The following is a 22,191-nucleotide window of genomic DNA, read 5'->3' on the forward strand; positions in this document are numbered from 1 at the left end:
CTATGTAATGTGGACATGAAAGCTCTCTTTTTAAAGAATTATTTGAATAGTTAGATAATATATTCAAAAGTGAAAGTAAACCATGAATAGGAATTGTTTTAAACCAAAATGAAGAGTAGAGCAAATTTTCCACTTTGTCTTTTTTTGCTGATAGAATTTTGGTGAAGACAAGGATTACTCTCCAGAAAGGTGAAATTCAATGGAGAACTAAGCTCTGAGGATGAGTGCACCGCTCTTTTGTTGAACTCTTTCACACACAAAAAAAACAAACCAAACCAAACGAAACCAAACCAAACCAAACAGAACAAAACCAAACCACAAAAAGAAACAAAAACAAACAAAAAACAAACAAAAAAACAAACAAAAAACAAAAACAAAACAAAATAAAAAACAAACAAGACCTGAAAAGATACAATCTAGTGACAATTCTACATCTCTCACAATTGTTCTTGCACTTTTCTTTCTTACACAGTGTCTTCTAATTATTTTCATTTTATTCCCTGTATATTGCCTACCCAGGCAGAGGGCCCTTTTTTTGACAATCAAGTTTCAGGACACCCATGTCTCTTTTCCTCAGAGTCTGTTAGTGCAAGCCTAATTAGCTGGTGTCTGTATGTAGAGCTGAACACAATAGCTTGTGTCTTCATCCTAACGCTATGGAACTGATTCTTTCTCAGCTAAAGTATGTATTTTAGGCAAAGATTTCCAGTGAGCCTGGCCACCCACAGTGGCCAAATCTGTTGAGCTGCTTCTGATACCTCAGAACTGGTTTTCTTTGTGTCTTTCTTTTCTTTGTGTGCATGTGCGTGTCTCTGTGTGTGTGTCTTTTTTTTCTTCTGCTCAGGACTTTGCAGTAAAAACTGAAAGATGAAACTATAGTTTTGCTGTTAAAGTTGACTCTGCTGGAGAATGGAGTAATATTGCCCTAATCAAGTCTACTTATTCCTGCTGTCTCAACCTCCTCTTATTAGCTAGTGTGCCTCATAGTAACCACCTCAGATAACTAACTCAGGCTGAATTTAACTTCACAAAAGCAAAAGCTTGAAGTGATTGTAAAACTCCAGCATTAACTGTGTGGTATAAATTCTACTTAAGTAACCTTTGTACTAGATTCTTTATCATATTGCATTGAAAGGACTTCCTCTTTCACGTATGTCATCTATTACAGTATCTTATTCAGTTTATTCTATATTTTAGTATTGGCAGTCATATTTTCAGAGAATATACACTCACTTTTCTATAACATTTCTGAATGACTCATGTTTGGTACTTTCATTACCCATCATGCTTTCTGGTTATATTTTACTCATATCAGCAACTTTCACAATTTGCAGTGTTCAGAAAGCTCCAAGCACAGCCCAGTTCATCACCTGCACTCACCAGGTGAGGCTGGTTTGGATCATGAAGGCCTATGGGTACATGCAGGGACCTACAGCTGGATCTCCTTGGGCAAGAGCTTGTGTCAGGTAAAAACATCTGATTGTTCCCAAAGACTTTATAGTTATACTGTCTAATACCTGCCAGCATGGTATATAAACAAAAGCCTTAAATCATAAGACTATCCCCTAAATAGCATGAAAGATCAAGAAATCCCATGTACATAATGTATCACTATTTTTCAAGTAAGAAGAAATGGTGAATTAGTAGCAAAATATCACAAATAACAGGTTTTCATAGCCCAACACTGGAAGTGAAATTAAAATAAGGTGTGGGAACTACTTTTGGTTAAAACTATGGTTTTGCTATATGAATGGCTGAATTTAAAGACCTTCAAATATTAATCACCAGACAACCTAAATATGCATTCTCTTTACTACTGAAGAAGAGTTAAAAAAGCTGGAAGAATCAACTGTCATTTGAGTTCCATTGCTACTTAATTTTCAGTCATGATGTGTGATATATAATCATGTGCTTAAAATTCATATGTCTCCCAATAGCAGCACTTGAGTAGTAACTGTTTCATTAATAATGTAGTTTACCTAATTGCCTCTACAATAAATTCTTGTACAGAGGTCTCTATAATTTTGCAGACCCTTATACCATGTAGTACCTCATGTTTTTGCAAAAGCTTATTCTTTTGCATGTTTCACTCATGGTTACAGAGAAGAGGAATATTTTTTTTTTTTTTCTCTAAGTCTTGGTATTATTTCAACTACTTATTAAAAAATTATAATAGTTTCTCTTCTCTTTTTGAACATGTTTTAGACAACTGTATTTTCTAAACTAACTAATGTCCTATTTCAAATATGCATAGAAAATTTATCCAGATATTAGCTGAAGCAGGAGGATATATATTTTTTTGACAAAACAAACTAACAAAAACAACAACCAAAAAATCCCCACTTTGCTTATGGTAAAGAACAAGAATATGGATCAGTTCTTGTCATATCTTCTAAAACTGTGTGTTGCAGTAGCTTCTTGTAAGCTTTACAACATTCAATGAATAGCATATTTTGATAACAAGTCTATTTATTATTATCTATTTCACATAAAAGGTTACTATTTCAAAAACAGTTCTTCTTCTACCTTGATTCAAACTATTGTCTTTTTTCATAACTTGCATCTGCACATCACTAATTTATTTAGTCTGAAGTAATCTAAGCAAATGCATATGTTGGAAAAGATCCAGAGCTGATGAATCCAGCTATACTATGGTTAGGGGAACAATAGGGACTCACACCAAGAAGTTGGTCTATACAATACTGTAAATATATAATATTGCAGCTTTGCTCATTTTTTTTTTTTTTTCCTTATATATCCCAAAATGTTGGGGTAGGAAGACAACATTTAAAACGTTCTATACATGAAAGTGTATGTTCTTTTCAGATTTCCTTTTTTACTAGGAATAATTTGTGAAAATGTAGAGATGTTGAGCCATCAGAAACAGCAAATAGGTTAATGATTCACATATCTTTGTGTTAGCTATGCAGTACACTTTCAGTGTGATGAAGCAAACTATAATGAGTCAAAAGGAACTTTCCTTTTGAATTTAATAATTACAACTGGCTTCTGCTCATACATTTGATTAAAGACACTTTATATCTTTCATTGTTATTTTAACATTTATACAGTGCTTTACATCTTCAAAGCACTCTGCTGACATTACTTTATTAGTTTTTGCAATGCTTAGATGGAATTTTCAATGAGCTTTTACATCACAGTCCCATTTTAATTGCTATTTAAAACTGCATTAATTACATTTATCATGGGTCATAAAAAGGAATATTTAGTAGGAAAGCCACTGTACCAACAATTTGTGTAGTACATTTCTTAAACTATAAAATATTTTGATATATGAGATACTTCTGCTTTAGCCCAGTACAGAACTCTCCCCTGGCACAGCACGATGTGAACCAGCATCACTAAGTGAATGTCAGTGCTGTTCCCCACTTGTTTTCATCCATTAGTTATTCGAACTTTTAGCTGTTACTGCTTTTTCTTTACCTTTCTTCCTCTGTTATATAAACACACCCCAGAAATCATTGCAAGTTTCTTTACATGTTTATTACTAATAAATATTTTTACTAATCACGAAATCAGATTTGTACATTCTTTTACTGCTGAAACCTACGTATAATTCAAATACATCATCCATACTGCACAGTAGCTTGGACCCGTCCCACCTATTTGATGTCTCTGAACAACAAAAGAAATACAGTTGTCACAAAATGGTGTCAAATGACTTACTGCATTTAATGTTAGCCTGCAATGAAAACTCTTCCTTGTTGTTGGTGACTGTAAGATATGAATTCACAACTAAGATTGATTTCATGGGTACTGATCATTTACAGCAATTGCAGTGAGAAATTGCTCAGAGCTCCTGAAATTTAAGTCACTGCTACATAACTTAGTCACATAATGTTCCCTAAAGGTTCATAGTTACATTGGCCTTCCTTAGCAATCCTTGCACGTAGTTACAGGACAGCCACGCCTCTCTGTCACCTAGTAACTTTTTAATAGTCAACATCAACTCAGAGTTTCTGATCTAGAGTTTGATTTGTCAGTGTGTGTGGAATACAGAACATTTTAAATGCTGTTTAGGCTACAAACACTAAATAGTGTAGTAGTCTAAAACCAGGACAACACCTTGTGGAAGTGTTTGAGCAGAAGAAAAGAATTGTAGCAATATATTCTGAACATGAAATAGAAATGGCTGAAGGTCAGATTACACCTGCGAGCAAATCAGGCCAACTCCTGGAAAAAATCCGGCACCTGAACTTGCTAGTGAGAGATGCACTTCTGAAAAGTGATCTGGGTAATGAAGGTATAGCGGACTATGTACTTAGACTGAGCTCTTTAACAAAAGAGCTGAGCGGATCTCTCAGACAGCAGCTGAAGAACGTTATGGAAAGCATTCAAGACACCTGCCACTTGCTGAGTACTCTCCATGATAAACACAAGGAACTGACCGCAAGTCCAGGCAAGTATGGAGGACTTAGCTGTAGACAGAGTGAACTGGGTGTATTGGATGTTAAGCTAAGTTGTGCTGTGTGATGATGCTGGGAAACCTGACTTTCAATTTGTTAGTATTTCAGTGTTCAGTCTTTCATTAGACCAAATTAATTCATATTTCAACTGTTATATCACACTATTTTTGAGTCCATTACATAAGATTCAACATGACACTCATAATTCTCATTATGTGAGAGAAATATACATATAAATGAAATTAAATAAGAAGAATTGTTTCAAAGTTTTGTGTATATTATACTTCAGGGGGTTTATCTTGGCCAGATACCAGATGCCCACCCAGCAACCTACTCCCCCTCGTCAACAGGGCAGGGGGAGAAAATAAGATGGAAAAGGTCCTGGGTCAATATAAAGACAGGGAAATCCCTTACCATCATGGGCAAAATGGACTTGACTTAGAGGAAAAAAATAATTTAATTTACTGATGATTGAAACAGATCTGGATAGTGAGAAATGAAGGCAAAAAAACAAACCACCATATTTTCCCCTTGTTGTGTTGTCAAGCATCAAAAAAGCACAGAAAGCAAAGTGTTAGAAAAGGATGGTGGCAGGAAGTAACACAAAAGAAGGCATATTTCAAGGTTAACCTTGTAACAGAATGCAAAAAATGTATTTTCATGCAACACCGTAGGGTAGTGTAGAGTTACAAGGCCATGTCTTTGTTTGGCTTTAAGCACTTGCAGTATTAGAAAAGTCACATTCACAGCATAGAACACCATTGTTTTGAATGACCCTGTTATCTTCAAATTTGATTTTAGGGAAGTTTAAGAGCTATATGATGTGTTTGGGTTGTTTTTGGGTTGTTTTTAGTTTTGTTCTGTTTAAAGAATGCAAAATCCAGGGAGGAAACAGGTTAATTTTGGCACTTTTAACTTTCAGTGAGACTGGGAAGTGGTCTTTAAAAACCCCTCATGCAAAAGAAGCTATGTGATTTCTAACCCTTTTGTTTTGTTTGTCAGTCCTGATAAACTATTTAGAAGTTCTTCTTTGCTATTGTAAAAGTAGGTGTATAAGAACAGCAGTACCTTAGAGATCATATAACATCACACATTGGTGTGTGATGACATTCCTACCCAATAAAACTATTTTCCAAGTTGAAAAACTTGAGTTATTGATTTACCCTATATAATGTTATTGAAAAAAAGTAAATGTAAGCCCGTGATTTCCCATAAAACTTGAATCAGTCCTTTCTATTTTCCTTCCCTTGTGTGTCTCTATCTATTATAAGTGGAGAGCACACCATACTGTGTTTCATTCTGTACAATATTCTTATTTGTATCGACTTTGACTGGATTTAGCCTGAAAAACAAAGCTTTCCGGGATCTCATGCAGTGAACAGAAATAAGCAAAAAATTTTCCAAGAGGTTTGCAATATGCATAACTACCAAAGACACAGTTCCTGTTACAGAGACTGACAGCATAAGGTGAGGGGAGAGCTGGAAGTAATCTATCTGAAATCCTTAAGAGAACATCTAGAAGGATTTCTAAGAAAAAGTGTTAAGAAAAGTGAGGGATCAGAAATTAATAGGCTAAAAATAAAATCTTTCATGGATGTCATATAGTGATTGTGTGCTTTTTCTGCTTCCTTCTTCACCAAGTGTTTTTAGTTATATGCAAGAGCAACCTTCATCATTCCTACAACTGGATGTTACAAACTGCTGAACTTCAGTATTGAACACATGCTGGTGGTTTTGTGTTATCCTCTATTCTCCATCATAAAAAGTCAAAGCTGCTAAGCGTGTTTAATATTGAGCCCATGTATAACAGCTTTGTTAGAGACTCATGTACCAGAGTCTTGCAGGATTCAATTTCAGGAAATATCTATATAATTAACGTTTAGTTGTAAACCTCGTCTCAAATTGATTTAGCTATTATTTGCGAATTCCATGTTTTAGATAGTCAGAATTTAGCTAGTGACTGATCACTAGAAAGGTGTTCATTAGAGTTACCAGAGTAGTACTTCAACGAATATACAGTTGTACTTGAAAAAATACGCAAATGTACTTGTCCATAGTAAATTCTTCAGAAATTCACTTAAATTGATTGGAGATAAATGTAAAAATATGAAATGGAAGCCACAAAATACGTTGTTCATCATGTATTGTATGGCACTATGGAATTAGGTGGAATTCATTCAGCATGTGTATAAGTCTTCACAATTTTGGCTTTCTTTTCGTAGCAAAATTTGGTTCATTACTATTTTTTTTCCTCAGAGTACAATGCAATTATAGATTGTCTGCAGAAAGTGAAGAATTATTTGATAAATACAGTCTCACACCTTCAAGAAGCAGAAAATAAACTTTATGTTGCTAGTTGCAGACAAGATGATGAGTCTCTGATCCAGACTGCTCAAAATGCTTCCAGAGAAACAGATGTGTGTTATCCAGAAGGAGAAGCAACAGAGTCTGTGCACGGATCTTCCAGTCCCTGCCAGCAACCCCTAAGAACTCCTTCCCTGAACAAGGTGGAAAGCCAGAATGTTAATCAATTCCAGCCAACAGAAACTGAAACTGAAGAAAAAGTCATTGTTTCATCGTTAGTTGAAGGTGTATCTGCTCAAGAACAGGACCTTAGGAGGGAATCTCTAATGAAAAAGGAAAATGGTGAGCACAGACTACTAACAAACCCTGTTACAGAGAAAAAAGATTGCAACAGAAAAGATAAACCTCAAGGAAGTAGCTCTGTTACTGAAAAGTCTCCAGAACAGGCTTTTCAAAGTGGTTTTACAAGCAGTGGCAAAGGTGTTCTATCTGGGACATTGAAAGATATTTACAACAGAACTGTCACAAATCACTTTGAACAGGTAAAGAAGGCAGTAGTCGAAGAATTTTCAAAAGTGGTAGAAAGTGAAGAACATGGAAGAACAATGGAAGACAGTAAAATGGAAACACATGAGACTTGTAGGAAGGATCTACTTACCTTCACATCTGCAGCACAAAGATATGATCTTACTCCTGTGTATCCTTCTATGAATGATTCAGAAGTTCAAAAATCTGGGCACTGGAGGAACGAAGAGTAAGCACGTATTCATCTTTATAGGAACAGACTTACATAATTATCACTTATTAGCATACAAATAAACATCTGTGGGCCTAGAAACTCAATATGCATCTATTGAACAGCTGCTGGGCATTAACATAATAGCAGTTTACAACTTAAGCATGTGCAACAAAGATCTTCCATTTGGTCTAAAGTAAACTGTAAATTTCTATTTGATTGCACTTTTTTTTTTTTTAATGCCAGAGAGGATCTGAGTCATGGACAGTCAATTCTCAAATTGTTGGAAATCAGTAGGAAACGACACCAATAAGTCAGTTTTATAATAATTTGTAAACTGTTCTGAAGCAAGCTAAACATTCCTTATTTTCCCTTCTACTCATAAACATATATTTTTATGAATTATCTGCTTATGCTACAATGCAGCAAATTATTATAGCATAGTATTTAATTAAAAATACAAGACATCACCCCACCCAAAACACAAAGAGTTACATGTTATGTTTTTTTTCTCCAGACTTCTAGTGGAAGACCGTGGTAAGAATGAAGCAGCTTGTTTTATTAAAGCCCCTGCAAGTGCTTTGGAGAATCTGAAGTGTAAGATAGTCAACGACACTAGTTCCTTGTTGGTGGATGATTCTGAGGAACTGGTCAGCAATGTCATCAGTATTGAATGCTCTGATTATGAGACAACAATCCCTTTCCCTATCAACATTGCAATTCCATTCACTTCACACTTCAGAGGAAATTATCGGGAGATTATGGTGAAGGTGACTGATGTGAACTTTCAATCAAACTACTTAACTCCTATTTCTTTGGAGGGATACCAAGGAAACCATAAGGTGGGTAACCTCTTATTTGAGCATTGTAAAAACATCATTCCAGGTTCTCAGTTAATCCTCTGTGGAGCTATACAAGTAAAGTTTTCATTATTAAGCCGCATTGCTCACTATGTGGGGTTAAATTGAACTTTTCTTCCTACTTTCTCAGGAAATAATTCTATTTAAAACCCAGGCAAGTGATTGATCCCACAATGATTATGACTGTGTAATGGTTCATGATTTTTGCAAATTGCGTTATTTGAGAAAAGTAAAAACATAAGGGGGATTATTTTGCTTTCAGATCACAGAGAAGTAACACAATTCTGTGTGTAACAGTCCAGACTCCACCTCAAAGAAACACAGGATGTTTGGGGTTTTTTTAACTGCAGAAGAATTGCGTTGATCCAGATTCATCACCCAGTTTATGAGCTCATTTCATTTCACCCCAATCTAACACTGAAATGTTAATGACATCACATGATGACTAGAGATCACCAGATAACTGGGCATCCAAGTGGCAATAACAGTCAATTTATTTTAATTTCACACCTTGCTCTAGAAATAATGTTGCCTTCTCAAACTGCTAATCCACTGTGGAACTCAATTTCTTTTCCTTCCAATGTACTCTAACCCCACATTCTCTTTGTGCAGGAGACGTTTGCCGAAGTGAAAGTTTATCAGCTGGGTGTTTTTTCTGTGTTATCATGCTTAAAAAAAGAAACATTTACTGTTCCAAAAGTAGGGCTCTCACAAAAGCTGAGCATGGATTCTAGAATCTCTTTCTGTTACCATCCAGGAACATTCAATTCTCCAGCACCTATGCAGTTAAAGGTGAGCTTGAAATACTCAATACTTGTTCCAGAAGTTGTTATCTGATCAATTCTGAAGCAAGGGTGCCAATAATGTTAAAGGGCAACCTGTTCCACTCTTAGAAGTGAAAAGTGGTTGCAGCTCCACATCCTGTATACCCAGCGAGTGGTTTGCTGTCAACTTTGCTAAAACCACAGTGTCATCAGTAGGTAACGATATGTCTAGCCAAAAGGAAGAACCATCTAACTTTGTTTTTTTTAAACATAAGAAAATTCAGTTGTTTTCAATAGTGACATAAGCATCAACTCCAAACTTCAACTGTTTTACCCAGTCTTTAAGTTAATGGAACAATTTTTCTCTCCTGACCTCCATCATTTGTACCAGGCAGTGCAACAGAACGTTTTGTAATCTTTTAGTTTCAGGGTGAGAATAATCTCAAAAATTTGCTTCAGTTATGATGTGTTTCTCCCTTCCTTTATAAAAACACTGATTCTGAGGTGCAGAAAAGGTAAAATTAACAGTGAAAAAAAAAGCTCCCAAGCAAAACAGATTTGAAAAACCTTAGAAAAATATCAAACTCTCAGGTAGCTCAGGAACAAAGCAAGAACAAAACAATCACAATATTTTAGTAAGTAAAGGTTTGATTTTTTTAATGACATTTAAGCAGTTGATTGTCCATTGTATAAAGTGCCGACACATTGGTAGGGTTATTCCTGGATTACAGAGAAGAGCCTAAAACCTCTGTAACAGTCTAATCTGATTCCAAAAGATAAATAGATGTATTAAAAAAAAAAAAAAAAAAAAAAGACAACAAAACAAACAAAAAACACAGGCATCTAAGAGAAGGTTTATTCATTTGTAAATTAATTGTACAACTGCTTTCCATATTTAGGTTCAGCCAATTGAACCGTCATTGGTTTCGACACTGAAAGCAAGACATGATATGTACCACTCAGTGGTATCTACCAGTGCACTGGTTTATGTCCAGCATCCTTCAGCCCAACCATTTAACAACTCTGTCACTATTACTCTACCCTGTCCTCCAAACCCAGAAAAAAAAAGGCAAGGAGATGAGACAGAACATACGAGAGCCATTGGTGCTACAGTAAAGAGGGTTGCTACGGCATACCATTCTTGGTAAGAACAACTTTGCTACTAATTCAGCATTTTCAGAACATTGAAATGAATTCATTTTGACAGTTGCTGATGAATATTTTTTTGAATTAAAAATGTCTTAGTTCTTTAATACAGTCTGCTATACTTAGAAACATTGTTAGAAACATTAGAGCAAATCCCTACAATTCTTACGTTATAGCTTCACCAGGAAAATTCACATAACATTTGGTGTATAATCTTTAAATATGATGATCACTGTATTTCTAGCAGGAGTCAGGATGAAAAATGTATTAGTTTTTTTCAGCAAGAAATGTTCAGCCATTTTCACCAAAGCCAAACATTGAACATAGAGAATAACCACATCTCAAAGCTGCTGTGATAATTATTTTACCAGTCAGTGGTTTGGCTATCCTGGCCTTTGAATTTTCTGATCTCTACACATTCCAACAGCTACCTGAGTCAAAATTTCTGACACAATGATTTGGAGTAGGTCAGTTTTGTGGTAACTGCTGCATTAGGTAAAGGCCCAGATTTTTCTAGAGCACTCACTACAAAATCTCTCAAATTTAGACCTTTTGGAATGTCTTAAAACGCATTAAAAATAAGGACACCTGAAAAAATCTCTACATTTCAGCTGTTAACTGGCAGTGCATTAAAATTTATCCATCGTGAACATTAGGACAGTGGTAAAACTTTTTGGTGGAAAAAATGGTCAAAGCTGACCTCATCTGTTTTGACAGCATAATAAATGGTGTCCTTACCATCTCATGTAGGAAGAAAAATCAATCTGAACTTATCATTTGATTGTTGTCATCATTCTGTTACCATGGCTAACTCCAGGTTCAGAAAGGCTTACTGAGATTTCTTGGTAGGGACTAGCTTGGGGCAAGGTCAGCTTTGAAGTACTTCTACTTTAGATCATGAAAGAGTTAGCTTATTTCTACTGTGCTAAACATTGGCTTTTTCAAAATTCATCTACTTGCCAAGAGTATTATTAACTTGAAAAAAAAAAAAACAAGATACAGATGAGGAAGTCAGACAATATTCTAACTTTAAATTTCTGAAAAACTCAAATAATGTTTTAAAGAGCTTACATTCACACTGCTCTCTCAGACTATAAATCCACCTTTGTCACAAACAGTGATGAGAACAGAGAACAGTGCCCATACAAGTTTATAGGAGATTCAAATTTCATTTCCTGTGCCAGAAGCATTTAATTGTATGGCAGTACTCTCGTGGCATCTGTGTTCTTAATACCAGTCTAAATGTCACTTTAGATTCTCAGTCAAAACACATCCACCAAAAGACCCTGGCTTGATTACTTATTTCTGTACAAATTCCTTAGGAAACAATGCCAACCTTTTCCTTTATTTGCATGTAAGCTGAGGCTGTATGCTTGAGAAATGCTTAGGCTGCCCTGTCTGGTGTGTTTTGTTTTTTGGATTGTTTACAGGGTGCGCTTTTGAGGTGAATGGGTGATTCACATCCAGTTCTAAAAAACAGTCGAGCAGAGGTGTGTGCCAAAGTTATTGCCTTTTCTCAAAACAAAACAAAAACAAAACAACAACAAACAAAAACAAACAAACTCAACAAAAACCCCAAACAAACAAGCAAACCCCAACCTACCAACCAAAACCCTCATGTTTCATTTATTAGGATAAATTCACCAGAGCATGCCATGTCACAGTTGCTTGATTATGAGTGTGATGTAATCACCTGATTTGAAGAGAAACTACTTCTATTTTCTTTGTTGAAACAGATAATGGGTAGCAGTCTTGTCTTATTTTCTAAATTCCTTTGTGGTTATTGAGCAATATTTGCTTCTGGATGAAAAGGTGTCTGCTAGTTTGTCTGTTTTGCCTAGATATCTAATTGTAGAGAATCTAAATCTTGGTTAATGACTTAAAACCAATCCATAATAATCACTGTGTGTGATATTGAATGACAGATCAAACTAGATTAATTTAGATAGAAATTGTTCTTTTTCCTTTTTTTAAATGTTTTCTGGAGAATTTTTTTTAAAATCTCTTAACAATTATATCACTTCATAGTCTGGAGTATAGTTCCAGATGCGGATGCACATGTAGTCATCAAGCAAAGCAGAAGGCAAAGCAAAGCTACAAATGCAAGCATACTCTTTCTATGGGATATATTTTTCATTACATGTTTTCCTATGATTCCTTGGCTTTCCAGGGCTGTGAGTGCTTCTGTGAGAAAATACGGGGAGAATATCAGTGATGCTTTGAAATTATTAGGTCAGAGAAACAAAGAAGAGGGGTGGAAGGTGTTTGATGATGTTATTATCCAGAATGCACGGAATGGGCTTGTATCATTTGAACTAAATGAGCATTTAGAAAGGTAATGTATTAATCATTTAAGAATTTTTTTTATGTACTAAAGTATTTACTTCCAAATATATGGATCAATGGAAATTAGTAAGTTAAGAAATCATCCACTATTCATTGTTAACTTGCCAGCATCTCTTTATTCCACTTCAAAGTATAAGATCATTTAGGTTTGTAATTCATAATTAGAGAAAATATGATTTTTTAAAAATATTTTTTCATCTATAGACTGTACACAGTGTAATATATACAAAACTTGGAACAGGAAATGCAAATATTAATCTTTATTTGAAAATGGAAGTTAGGTGGGATTTAGTACTGCAAAACCATATTTTTTTTTTTTTTTCAATTTCTCATTAGGAAATATTATCTTATTTTCATCTAAAATTTGTATGAGAGGTGGTAGATGCCCCATCCTGGAAAGGGTCAAGGCCAGGCTGGATCTGGCCTCACCTGGAGCACTATGTATAGTTCTGGGTGCCACAGTATAAAAAAAGATATAAAGCTACTGAAGAGTGTCCAGAAGAGGGCTGCAAAGTTGGTGAAGGGTTTGGAGAGGGAGCCGTATGACAAGCAGCTAAAGTCACTAGTTTTTTTTCAGCCTGGAGGAGACTGAGGGGAGACCTCATCGTGGTCTACAGCTTCCTCACAAGGGAAGGAGGAAGGGCAGGTGCTGAACTCTTCTCTTTAGTGACCAATGACAGAACCCAAGGGAATGGCAGGAAGATGTGCCAGGGGAGGTTTAGGTTGGACATTAGGAAAAGGTTCTTCACCCAGAGGGTGGTGGAGCACTGGAACAGGCTCCCCAGGGAGGTGTCACAGCCCCAAGCCTGACAGTGTTCAAGAAAAGACTGGACAACACCCTCAGACCCTAGTGTGAACTGTGGGGTTGTCCTGTGCAGGGACGGGAGTGCCTTATATTATTTTGCATAATAAATTGTTAGCAGTTGATAAAATTATTTAAGACAGATATATTCATTTTCTTGACTTTTTTTTTCTGAATACAGCTTTGTTGTTATTCGCCTTTCGTTCCTCCTGGAGGACACGTATCTTCTCCTCTTTGCTCAGGCTCTAGAAGAAGCTGTTTATAGCACAATGGCTAATGTGATACTGTATCGGAAAAGAGAAAACCCATATAAAATAGTAGTTTTGCTATCTGCATCCAAAGAATTGACCTGGGAACTTCAAAATCTCCATGAGGAGGGTTACTTTGGACCCCCAGAACCTACACAGCAGTTCGCATTAAGAGAAGGAGAGCAGATTCATTTTAGATTTAGAGGCAATATTTTTGCTTCAGGTAAGGTAATTAATTAATACATGCATCTGGATGAACATTATCAATCACCTCAGCTGTTCAGAAATATCATATACGAGCATTAGTAGATTGTGGTCAGTCACAGCACATTTAGTTATTTCAGTGTTTTATTTCTTGTAAATGATAGGTGCATGGAACTACATGGGAAACAGCTCTAACTGAAAAATAAAATGTATTACATGAAAAATATCCCGAGCAACCTGCTCTAGATGACCTTACTTGACCATGCAGGTTGGACAAGCTGATCTTCAGAGATCTCTTCCAACCTCTGCCATTCTGTGCAACCTGTTCCCTCAGAAACTGCTGGTATTTCATCTTATATTTCAAAAGGACAGGATTCCATCAATGGGGTTTTGATATAAAGAAGGTTTGATAGGAATTAAACAGGACATTTGATAGGCATTAAACACATTCCAAACAAAACAGAAACAGTCCGCTATTTTACCAGTTGAAATTCACTTAAAGTAAGATTAAATGCTGCAATCCAGGGCAAAATATTGGGTTTTGTGAGTTGCACTATGAACTGAGGTGATGAGAGCCGTTAGACCATTTCTATTAGCAGCCTCAGAAATTCCATGCAGTGGCTGCCACTATTCAGAGATTTGCTTAAAGACAGGTAAGAAGCCTCAGAAAAAAATTGACACAAAATTATGTACAGTGTTTTCCATCAGTTTTGGAAAGAATCAATATATATTGGGCCCTCTGAACATTTTATACCTAAACTCTCCCATTGAAAACTCTGTTTAATCTAAAGAAAGGATTATTCTTCAAAAAGAGAAGCCTCCAGCCCCCAAGGAATGCCTGCTTATCTATGTAAAGAGTAGTGTTATAGATGTATCAATTAAAACAGAACTACAAATCCTAAAAACACACCTACTTCTCTGCCCCCATTCATTTTGTTACAGATAGACATCCATCATAAATAACCACAAAGTATGCACTTCTAATTCCATTCACAACACCATTTTATTTTTATTTCTCTCTGTGTTATGTACTTTATCACCTTCTATCCCCCACTCCTTGCTTTTCAACTTGTAGCACAGCCTCCACCACTTGTTCTTTATGCCAACAATTCAGAGGCTAAGACAGCTAAGTATGAAGACATTTCAATTACTGAAGCAGCCTGGCAGAAATGTTTGAACCCCAGATATTCAATATAAAGTAATAGTGATGATAAAGAACAACTGAATGTTATGTGATTAGCTGTGTTTGACTCACCCTAACAAATTATTTTAGATGTTACACGTTTAAATACGGTATAATTTTTTGTTATTTGCTTTTGTGTATGTGGTGGTATTTGTTGTTTGTTTTTTGTATGAACTGCAGAGAACGGAAAAGATTTTGCAAAAGTCTACAGGCTGATTTTTCATTCACAAAGAAGACCTAGGCTGGAACTTCAAATTAAAGAAGTGGATGAATACGGTAACCACAGCTCACCTCATTACAAAGGAACAGCAGTATTTTATAAAATTACCAGAGATACGATAACCAAGAAATGGGAACAACCCTTGCTATGTGGTGAATATCAACACCAGTCTCCACTGTGTAAATTAGCACTAACATTACCAAAGGTGGGTTTCTCATTTGATAGTGTTAGAGATTTTTCTCTTCTTCCCTTACCACATGCTTACTAGGCAAAAGGATATTGGTATGATTTTTGCTATACAGATACATACAGGACTCACTGATGGAGCAGTTCTGGTCCATCAGCAATGTACAGAAACCCTCATGATTTCTCTCACCAGGTGAGAGGGACCCTCACCCAAGCATGGGGAAAAAAAAAAAAAAAAAGTAAGTTTAGCAGAAGTTTTTCACACATTTGCTCTCCCCAGATGGTATGGCCCTAATAAATTATTACTGAAGTTTTAGTTATATACATCTTGTATCTTTGTTTTGGGAACTGCAAAGAGCAGGACCATTAAATGGTTCATGTAAACGCTTTCTCCTGTAATGCCTGATAAGTGTCTCCAATATAGCCACGTGGCAAATTGTCTCCATCTCTAGTGAAAACTATTTTGACGTAAATTAGTATTCCTGCGATGAAATCTCGTCATAATCTTTTCAAGGAGCTTAGGCATGAGCACCCTATATTGTACAAAATATTGCTGCTAGACTACTGTTATCAAATTTGCATACATTTTAATATCAAAATACGTACAGTAACACTTGGTCTAAATGTCTGGTGACAAGCAGTAGCATCTTTTTTTTTTTTAATTTGGTTAACTTCACTTTTCCTTAAGCTATCACCTGCCTATACATCTTTTGTTTCATAAGCATAGCTCTTGATTTCTCTCTCATCTCCACTCTGCCAAGTAAAAATTAAGAATTAAGAACAGTTAAGTGCAGAAGATTTTAAAGACAGATCTTTTAGTGACTACCTCCGTATAAAAGGTAAGTTTTTTTCAGAGAATCACATGCTTTCAAGCACTCGGCTTTTTCACAGGGCTAGCATTCTATGGGCAGTGTTCACAGAGTGTGAAATGCAAACTCTTGACGTCAAGCGAGATAATTAAAAAGCAAAATAAAACAAACAAACAAAACCCACAAAAAAAAACCCAAAACAATCTGTGCTACATCCTTAGCATCACTTTTCTTCCACCCACCTGCCTAGCTTCCATCCCATTGATTATTTTTATTTAATCTTACTGCATAATAAGAATAAAATTTAAAGGACTAAATGCCACTTGTGCTAAATCACAAAGATAATTACCAAGTATCTTAGATTTGGGTTGGCATATATGGTCTACTGCTATACACAGTAGTCATTAAATGTATTATTTAGACTTTTCAAAACAAATACTTCTGACTACCCCTTTTCTCCTACTAGATTTAAGGCCATGTTTCTTCTTTCCCAGTGTGGCTTAGATCTTGAAGTCTGGCCAGTCTTTATAAATGTATAGGAATATATAATATATGTAAGCACACAGTAGGACCCAGGCAACCTACTAATTTAAATGGAAATAAACAGAGGAACTGTATAATATGATCATTGCTGGTAAATTAGAAATCAGAAATTAAGTCCAACCTCAGGAATGGTGATAACTTTTGAGAGTAGCTTTTCTACATCTATACTTTCAACTGAATCAGTTCAATCGCAGAGAATCACAGTTTGATGTACAAAGAGTCTGCTGAGAGAAACAGCGTTATTATATCACTTCAGAAAATCAGTGTTGCAGCATCTCAAAAATAATTTTTCTTTTGCTTCTGGAGGAGCATTTCAAAGGAGCCGGTATCTTCATTAGGAAAAAAAAGTGACTGAAATGCTTGAAAATATTTGCATATTGTGATTTGTATTTTCTGCCTTGCACAGAACGAAATACCTCTCTATAGAATAAAGCATCAAAATAACATCTTCCCTTATGTTACAAGTCATCTTTGTACACAAAATGTTATACTTTGGTATAGTTGGTGAACCCTCCTACTTTTTGATCCATCTTCCATCCATCCAGAGTAATAATTTAAAATTGGTAATACCTGAAGTCATGTTTTTTAATAGAGAAGAAATATTCATCAATAATTTAGATAGTTTAGTTGCCATCTTTTTGAAAAATATAAAAGCTGATTATTTTACTTTAGTGAATAATTAGTAAATTAAATACTACATATACATAAATACAACAAATACTATTGGTATATAAATACACAAGGCAAATGGTAGTTTCACCCATAACACTGTCTATTGGTACGTAACATTCATTAACACAAAGTTATGATTTCGTTCTCTGTTTTGTTCTTCATACCTTCTTCCAGCCAAGGTTCAATAGGAATATCATATTGAACCAGCTCACGGAAATTTTAAGAGCAAAAACTGTTCTCTTTAATTTTCTCAAAGGAAGCAATAAAGTCCCACACAGATCCATGCTAACATATTCATCAGAAACTTTTGAATAACTAAGTGTTAAGTGTGATGACAGTACAAAATATTCAGAGTACTATTCACATCAGTTATTAGTTTAAACATGCTACATTTCTACAGAAGTAAGCTGATCTTCGCTAACAATTACTATTTATGGAGCTGTCATTTCCTCAGCCTTAGAAAACATGGGTTGATCAAACCTGTTATTTTCAATGCAGGTTAAATACAGTGGATTAGGTTCTGGTATCAAGTATGTGTGGGCACACCACTGATATTTCTACTGATTTCAAAGCAGTCATATTTACGTGAAACTGGGCTAAAGAGTTTAAAAGGTTAATTTCTCCTTTTCTGTCTGTCCTGTTTGATATGCTACTAGAGTCTGGTCATGTTTGCGAGGGCCATTTGACAGAGTACTTCAGTGTTACTGGCTGAAATCAGAATGCTTTGCAAAAAGAGTTTGTTGTACTAGATACAATCATTATCAAATTACTATTCTGCTGACGTTTTATGTTTAATGACTGTCTAACAACAAAATAGCATGTGATCCTCTGCTTCAGAAAGGCAATTGCTTAGCTAATTGAAGGGTCTCCCAGAGCAGAAAACTGCTTTGCCCACTGAGAGTATTTTACTTATGCTGTCAGCCAGAACAGTGGGGCCACATGCCAGCACAGCTAAACCATGGGTTGAATTTAGCGCTTCACCACAGATATTTAATCTTTAAATACAGATTTAATGTTTTAGATCTAATGCATTGTATATAATTACACTATTTCTAGACAATACTCATTTTCAATTCTTATCATTTTACTATTATTTTAACATGAAGTAGCATAAAGTGGTTCAGGTTAAAGTCAATGCATGGGTAATTTAGTTCATCCACAATAACACTGAAAATCTCATACAGACCTTTGAGGTGCTAAATTCTCATTAATAAATGAAAATAAGTTTAAATATAAAAGCGTAATTAAACAAAGCCAAAGAAAGCTGAGTCTTGGAAGAAAAACAATGCCCCCTTCTGGAAGAGCTTTATATTCCCTTTGAGGGCTTTTCAGCCACGTTATGCTATCTTCTCACTAGTGCACATCCAGTAACTGAATAGCTGTGAAAGGAGGCAAGACAAGGCAGGTACAGATCTGCAGATGAGTACAGATGAGTACAGCCCAGGATGGTTTTGCTCTGCCACACAGTGTGTCCAATGTGCATCCTGTGCACACTTAAACTGCCGGCCAAGGTGGCTGATGAAAGTATGTTTGATCCACAGGTGAAGAGGTAACAGTTATATTCACCTTTTGAATATGTAGCTCAATACATGTAGCTAAATACTGAAACCTATATAAAGTCTCTATTAGGAAAGTATTTAAGATAAGCTCAGCAAGGCTCTGGCTCAGTATGCCCAGCAGGAAGAATAAAATAATTTATCCAGTCAGAGTTTCATGCTCTTAATTCACAAATGGAGAAAACAAGCTCAGTTAATAAACCTGGAGCAAGTCTCACAGGGAAAGCTTTGCATAAATTGAAAGGTAATACAACTGAATGTGTGACAAAAGTCACAGGAGCACTAAAAGAGGAGGAAAATTACAGCATTTAATGAAAAATAGCTGAACTTAATCTCTTCTTGTGCTTAGTACTTATATGTCATTTCTTGTTCTATATGGAGTAGGAAACAACAGTAAAGGCCACAAGACTTTCTTCTTTCTCAGCCATAGGGAGAAAAGGACGAAGTATTTTTTACTTCTCTCCAGTGTTCAGAGGAAGAACTTGTCTTTTGAATTCTGCTGATTTTTAGTGATTTATAATCAAAAGGCGAACTGTGTAAAATGAATAACTATAGGTACAGATTTATAAACCGAAGAACAGCTACTACATACCTAGAAACTGTTATTTTCCTTGATATACTACAGTATGCACACAGTTGTAGTAAGAACATAGAGCAAAGCAAAGTAAATGCAGTATTCAAAATTAGAATCCATTTCATGTATGAAGGAAGATTCCATATGGATTTTCTGTACACCCAGTTTCTATACACCAGTCGTGACATAATACTACTGATCAAACATTTGTAAAATTGCATAAATTATGAACTTTTTAATAAGATGCAATAAATATCCATCTGGTGTAAACAGACTTAGTTTCAGTATTTTAATAGGTGTATACTGCTTTTTACCTGCGGATGGTGTTAACTGGTTTTCAACAATGACACAAATCCTATATGTAGGTAGAACCAATTTCAAATGTGGACTTACTGCAATCCACTCCCATATCCTATACCTCATCCCTTACTCATTTTAGTCATTTCTCTTTCCTCAACACATTTTCTTTGATAGCGTGAAAAGATGATAAACCGTCCACGAAGCACAAAAAGAATTTCTTCTGATTCATCAGGTAAGAACACATACATAATATAGTAATATCAATATAAATAAGAGTTATATTTGTAGTTTTTTTAAATGCCAAGACTTGTTTCAGCTGTAACTGACATTTTAAAATGCCATATTCAGGAATCAAAGTAGTTAATGTGTTAAAAGATATTAAAAGAAAAAAAAAAAGTGATCTATTTACCAGGAAATGCAAATGTTCTTCTAAGAAAATGTGGTGCTGAGGTGCTTGAGCAGCATACAATTCTCTGTATAAGGAGATGCAGTCTGTACTGGAAAGCTCCAGGATAACTGATGTATTAGTCATAGGACATACCCAAACCCTTTTATTTTATTGCTGGCGTTCCCCATGCAGTTCCAAAATTTATAGACCATTGCTGTATCTGCTCTTGACTAAATTAACTTCATGTCACACTACAGTTATCAAAAATTGCATTAGAAGTAAGAACTGATGTTGTTTCCGTTAAAATAAAAAACAAACCATATTCAGCTGGGGAGTTCATCCACTGAGCCTCCAGGTTTAGAAAGCTTTTCAAAAGAAAGAAAGATTTACATAGCAGAAGAATAATGCTCTTAATTTACTATTTTTTGTCCTTCAGAGGCCCTGTGGGACAACTTGCTATATTGGCTTGCAGAAGAGCTTGCAGAAGATAATACATCATTACTTGCTTTGTGCTTACCTGTTCGGCGAAGCGTATTTCAGCTTGTTAAGCTGAAGTGCCCTGATAATTTAACACACCAGATCTATGAGCTGCTTTGCTGCTGGAAAAAGACCCTTCCAAGGTCCGCTAATAAACAGCAGCTCCTGTCTCGCTATTTGCGGAAGAGTGGCAGAAGTGATCTTTCAGAAGAACTTCAGTTTAAGTGGCAAAATAAAGTGTTCACTTGACAGAATCACTGGCAACTAACAGCCCAATTTCTCTTCTTGTTGAAAGGTGCGAACGTTCTGTGATATTTTTGGAAGAATAACTGACAGGGATATACCAGTAAGGGATCAGACTGCTTATTTACTTGTTACATTGCAACCTACTTCACTAAAGCAAAGTATAATAGCGATGTCCTTGCTTGCTAAAAGCGAACATTTATCCTGTGGAGAATCGAGATACTGAAAATGTAGACATTAAGAATTCTAGACTGGTCTGCAGAGGTTTCTAAGGACTTCAATTGTCATAGTTGACATAGAATCATATTTCTGCATACTTTAAACACTAGGAATTACTCAATATGCTTTATCAAAATCATATGAATCATACCATGATATATGGATTACTCTACATCCAGTAATAACAGCTACCGGATTCTTCAGACAAAAGCATAATAGATCATTATGATGCACAGGGGAAATTTCTTCTTACTTTCTGGTTTGTTAGTAATTAATCCTGACTTCTATATTCTCAGTGAATGTTTTTTATCCTTGTGAATGTCATAGCAGATTTCAGTGTTACCACATGTGAACATCTAATCAGAATTTACTGGATTTGTTGCCACACTTCTATCTGTCATGGTAACTTTATACTTTTTTAAGGTTGCCATCAAATTTGGAAAAAGGAGTATTTCTCCTTATTTTATTCATTATACTGAGTTCTTGTATTGAAGGTACTTTGGTAAACCAGGTGTATTTGTGCAGTCCTTAGCCATGTATTCTTATCTCTAAAAGTTCATTTCTTTCCAGAATGCAAAGTAAGACTACCCTAATTTTTAAAAGTGAGAGCAATAGAAGGGTTGGACTTTTATAAATGCATTTCTACTGAAATGATATTCTAATTTCCAGTCTTCTGTTTCTTGCTGCTATATTGCAGTTCACTTCAGACAAGACACAAAAATTTTGTCTAAATGCTAAACTGAGATTCCTGTTAAAGGTTCAAAGTAGCTGGCAAGGGCCAGTGAATCACACACTTCTGGGAGAAAGTTGACTGCTTGGTATTTGCATGCACAAATATCAATTTGTGATTACACAGGCTGTCACATTTGTGCGATTTCCCTACTGTTCCAGTAATGTGCAACAGATGCAGCTGTTTCTTCAAGCTCACCTGTGCATACTTAGTTTTTAGTTATTGTTAGTCTTCTGGATTCAATGCACCAATTA

The 22,191-nt window shown here is 35.6% G+C and overlaps 1 protein-coding gene across 1 annotated transcript; it reads left to right on the forward strand.

The window, feature by feature from the left end:
* The first annotated feature begins 4,044 nt into the window (after window positions 1–4,044).
* DTHD1 (death domain containing 1) lies at window positions 4,045–20,994 on the forward strand. The gene is made up of 10 exons (XM_065837688.2): window positions 4,045–4,420; window positions 6,684–7,485; window positions 7,985–8,309; window positions 8,940–9,119; window positions 9,991–10,235; window positions 12,408–12,572; window positions 13,567–13,856; window positions 15,201–15,445; window positions 20,055–20,112; window positions 20,705–20,994. The coding sequence occupies exons 1-10, from the start codon at window positions 4,150–4,152 to the stop codon at window positions 20,992–20,994; spliced, it is 2,871 nt and encodes a 956-aa protein (XP_065693760.1). The 5' UTR covers window positions 4,045–4,149.
* The last annotated feature ends 1,197 nt before the right edge of the window (window positions 20,995–22,191 follow it).

The sequence above is a fragment of the Patagioenas fasciata genome, chromosome 4 (genome assembly GCF_037038585.1).
Source record: "Patagioenas fasciata isolate bPatFas1 chromosome 4, bPatFas1.hap1, whole genome shotgun sequence".
Taxonomy (NCBI): Eukaryota; Metazoa; Chordata; class Aves; order Columbiformes; family Columbidae; genus Patagioenas; species Patagioenas fasciata.

What these genes read in the sequence shown, in the direction of transcription:
- DTHD1 (XM_065837688.2), top strand. Translation starts at nt 4,150, where the DNA reads ATGGCTGAAGGTCAGATTACACCTGCGAGCAAATCAGGCCAACTCCTG. An exon ending in GGAACTGACCGCAAGTCCAG is followed by an intron (nt 4,421 to 6,683) that starts GCAAGTATGGAG and finishes TTTTTTCCTCAG; the next exon opens with AGTACAATGCAATTATAGAT. An exon ending in GATACCAAGGAAACCATAAG is followed by an intron (nt 8,310 to 8,939) that starts GTGGGTAACCTC and finishes CTCTTTGTGCAG; the next exon opens with GAGACGTTTGCCGAAGTGAA.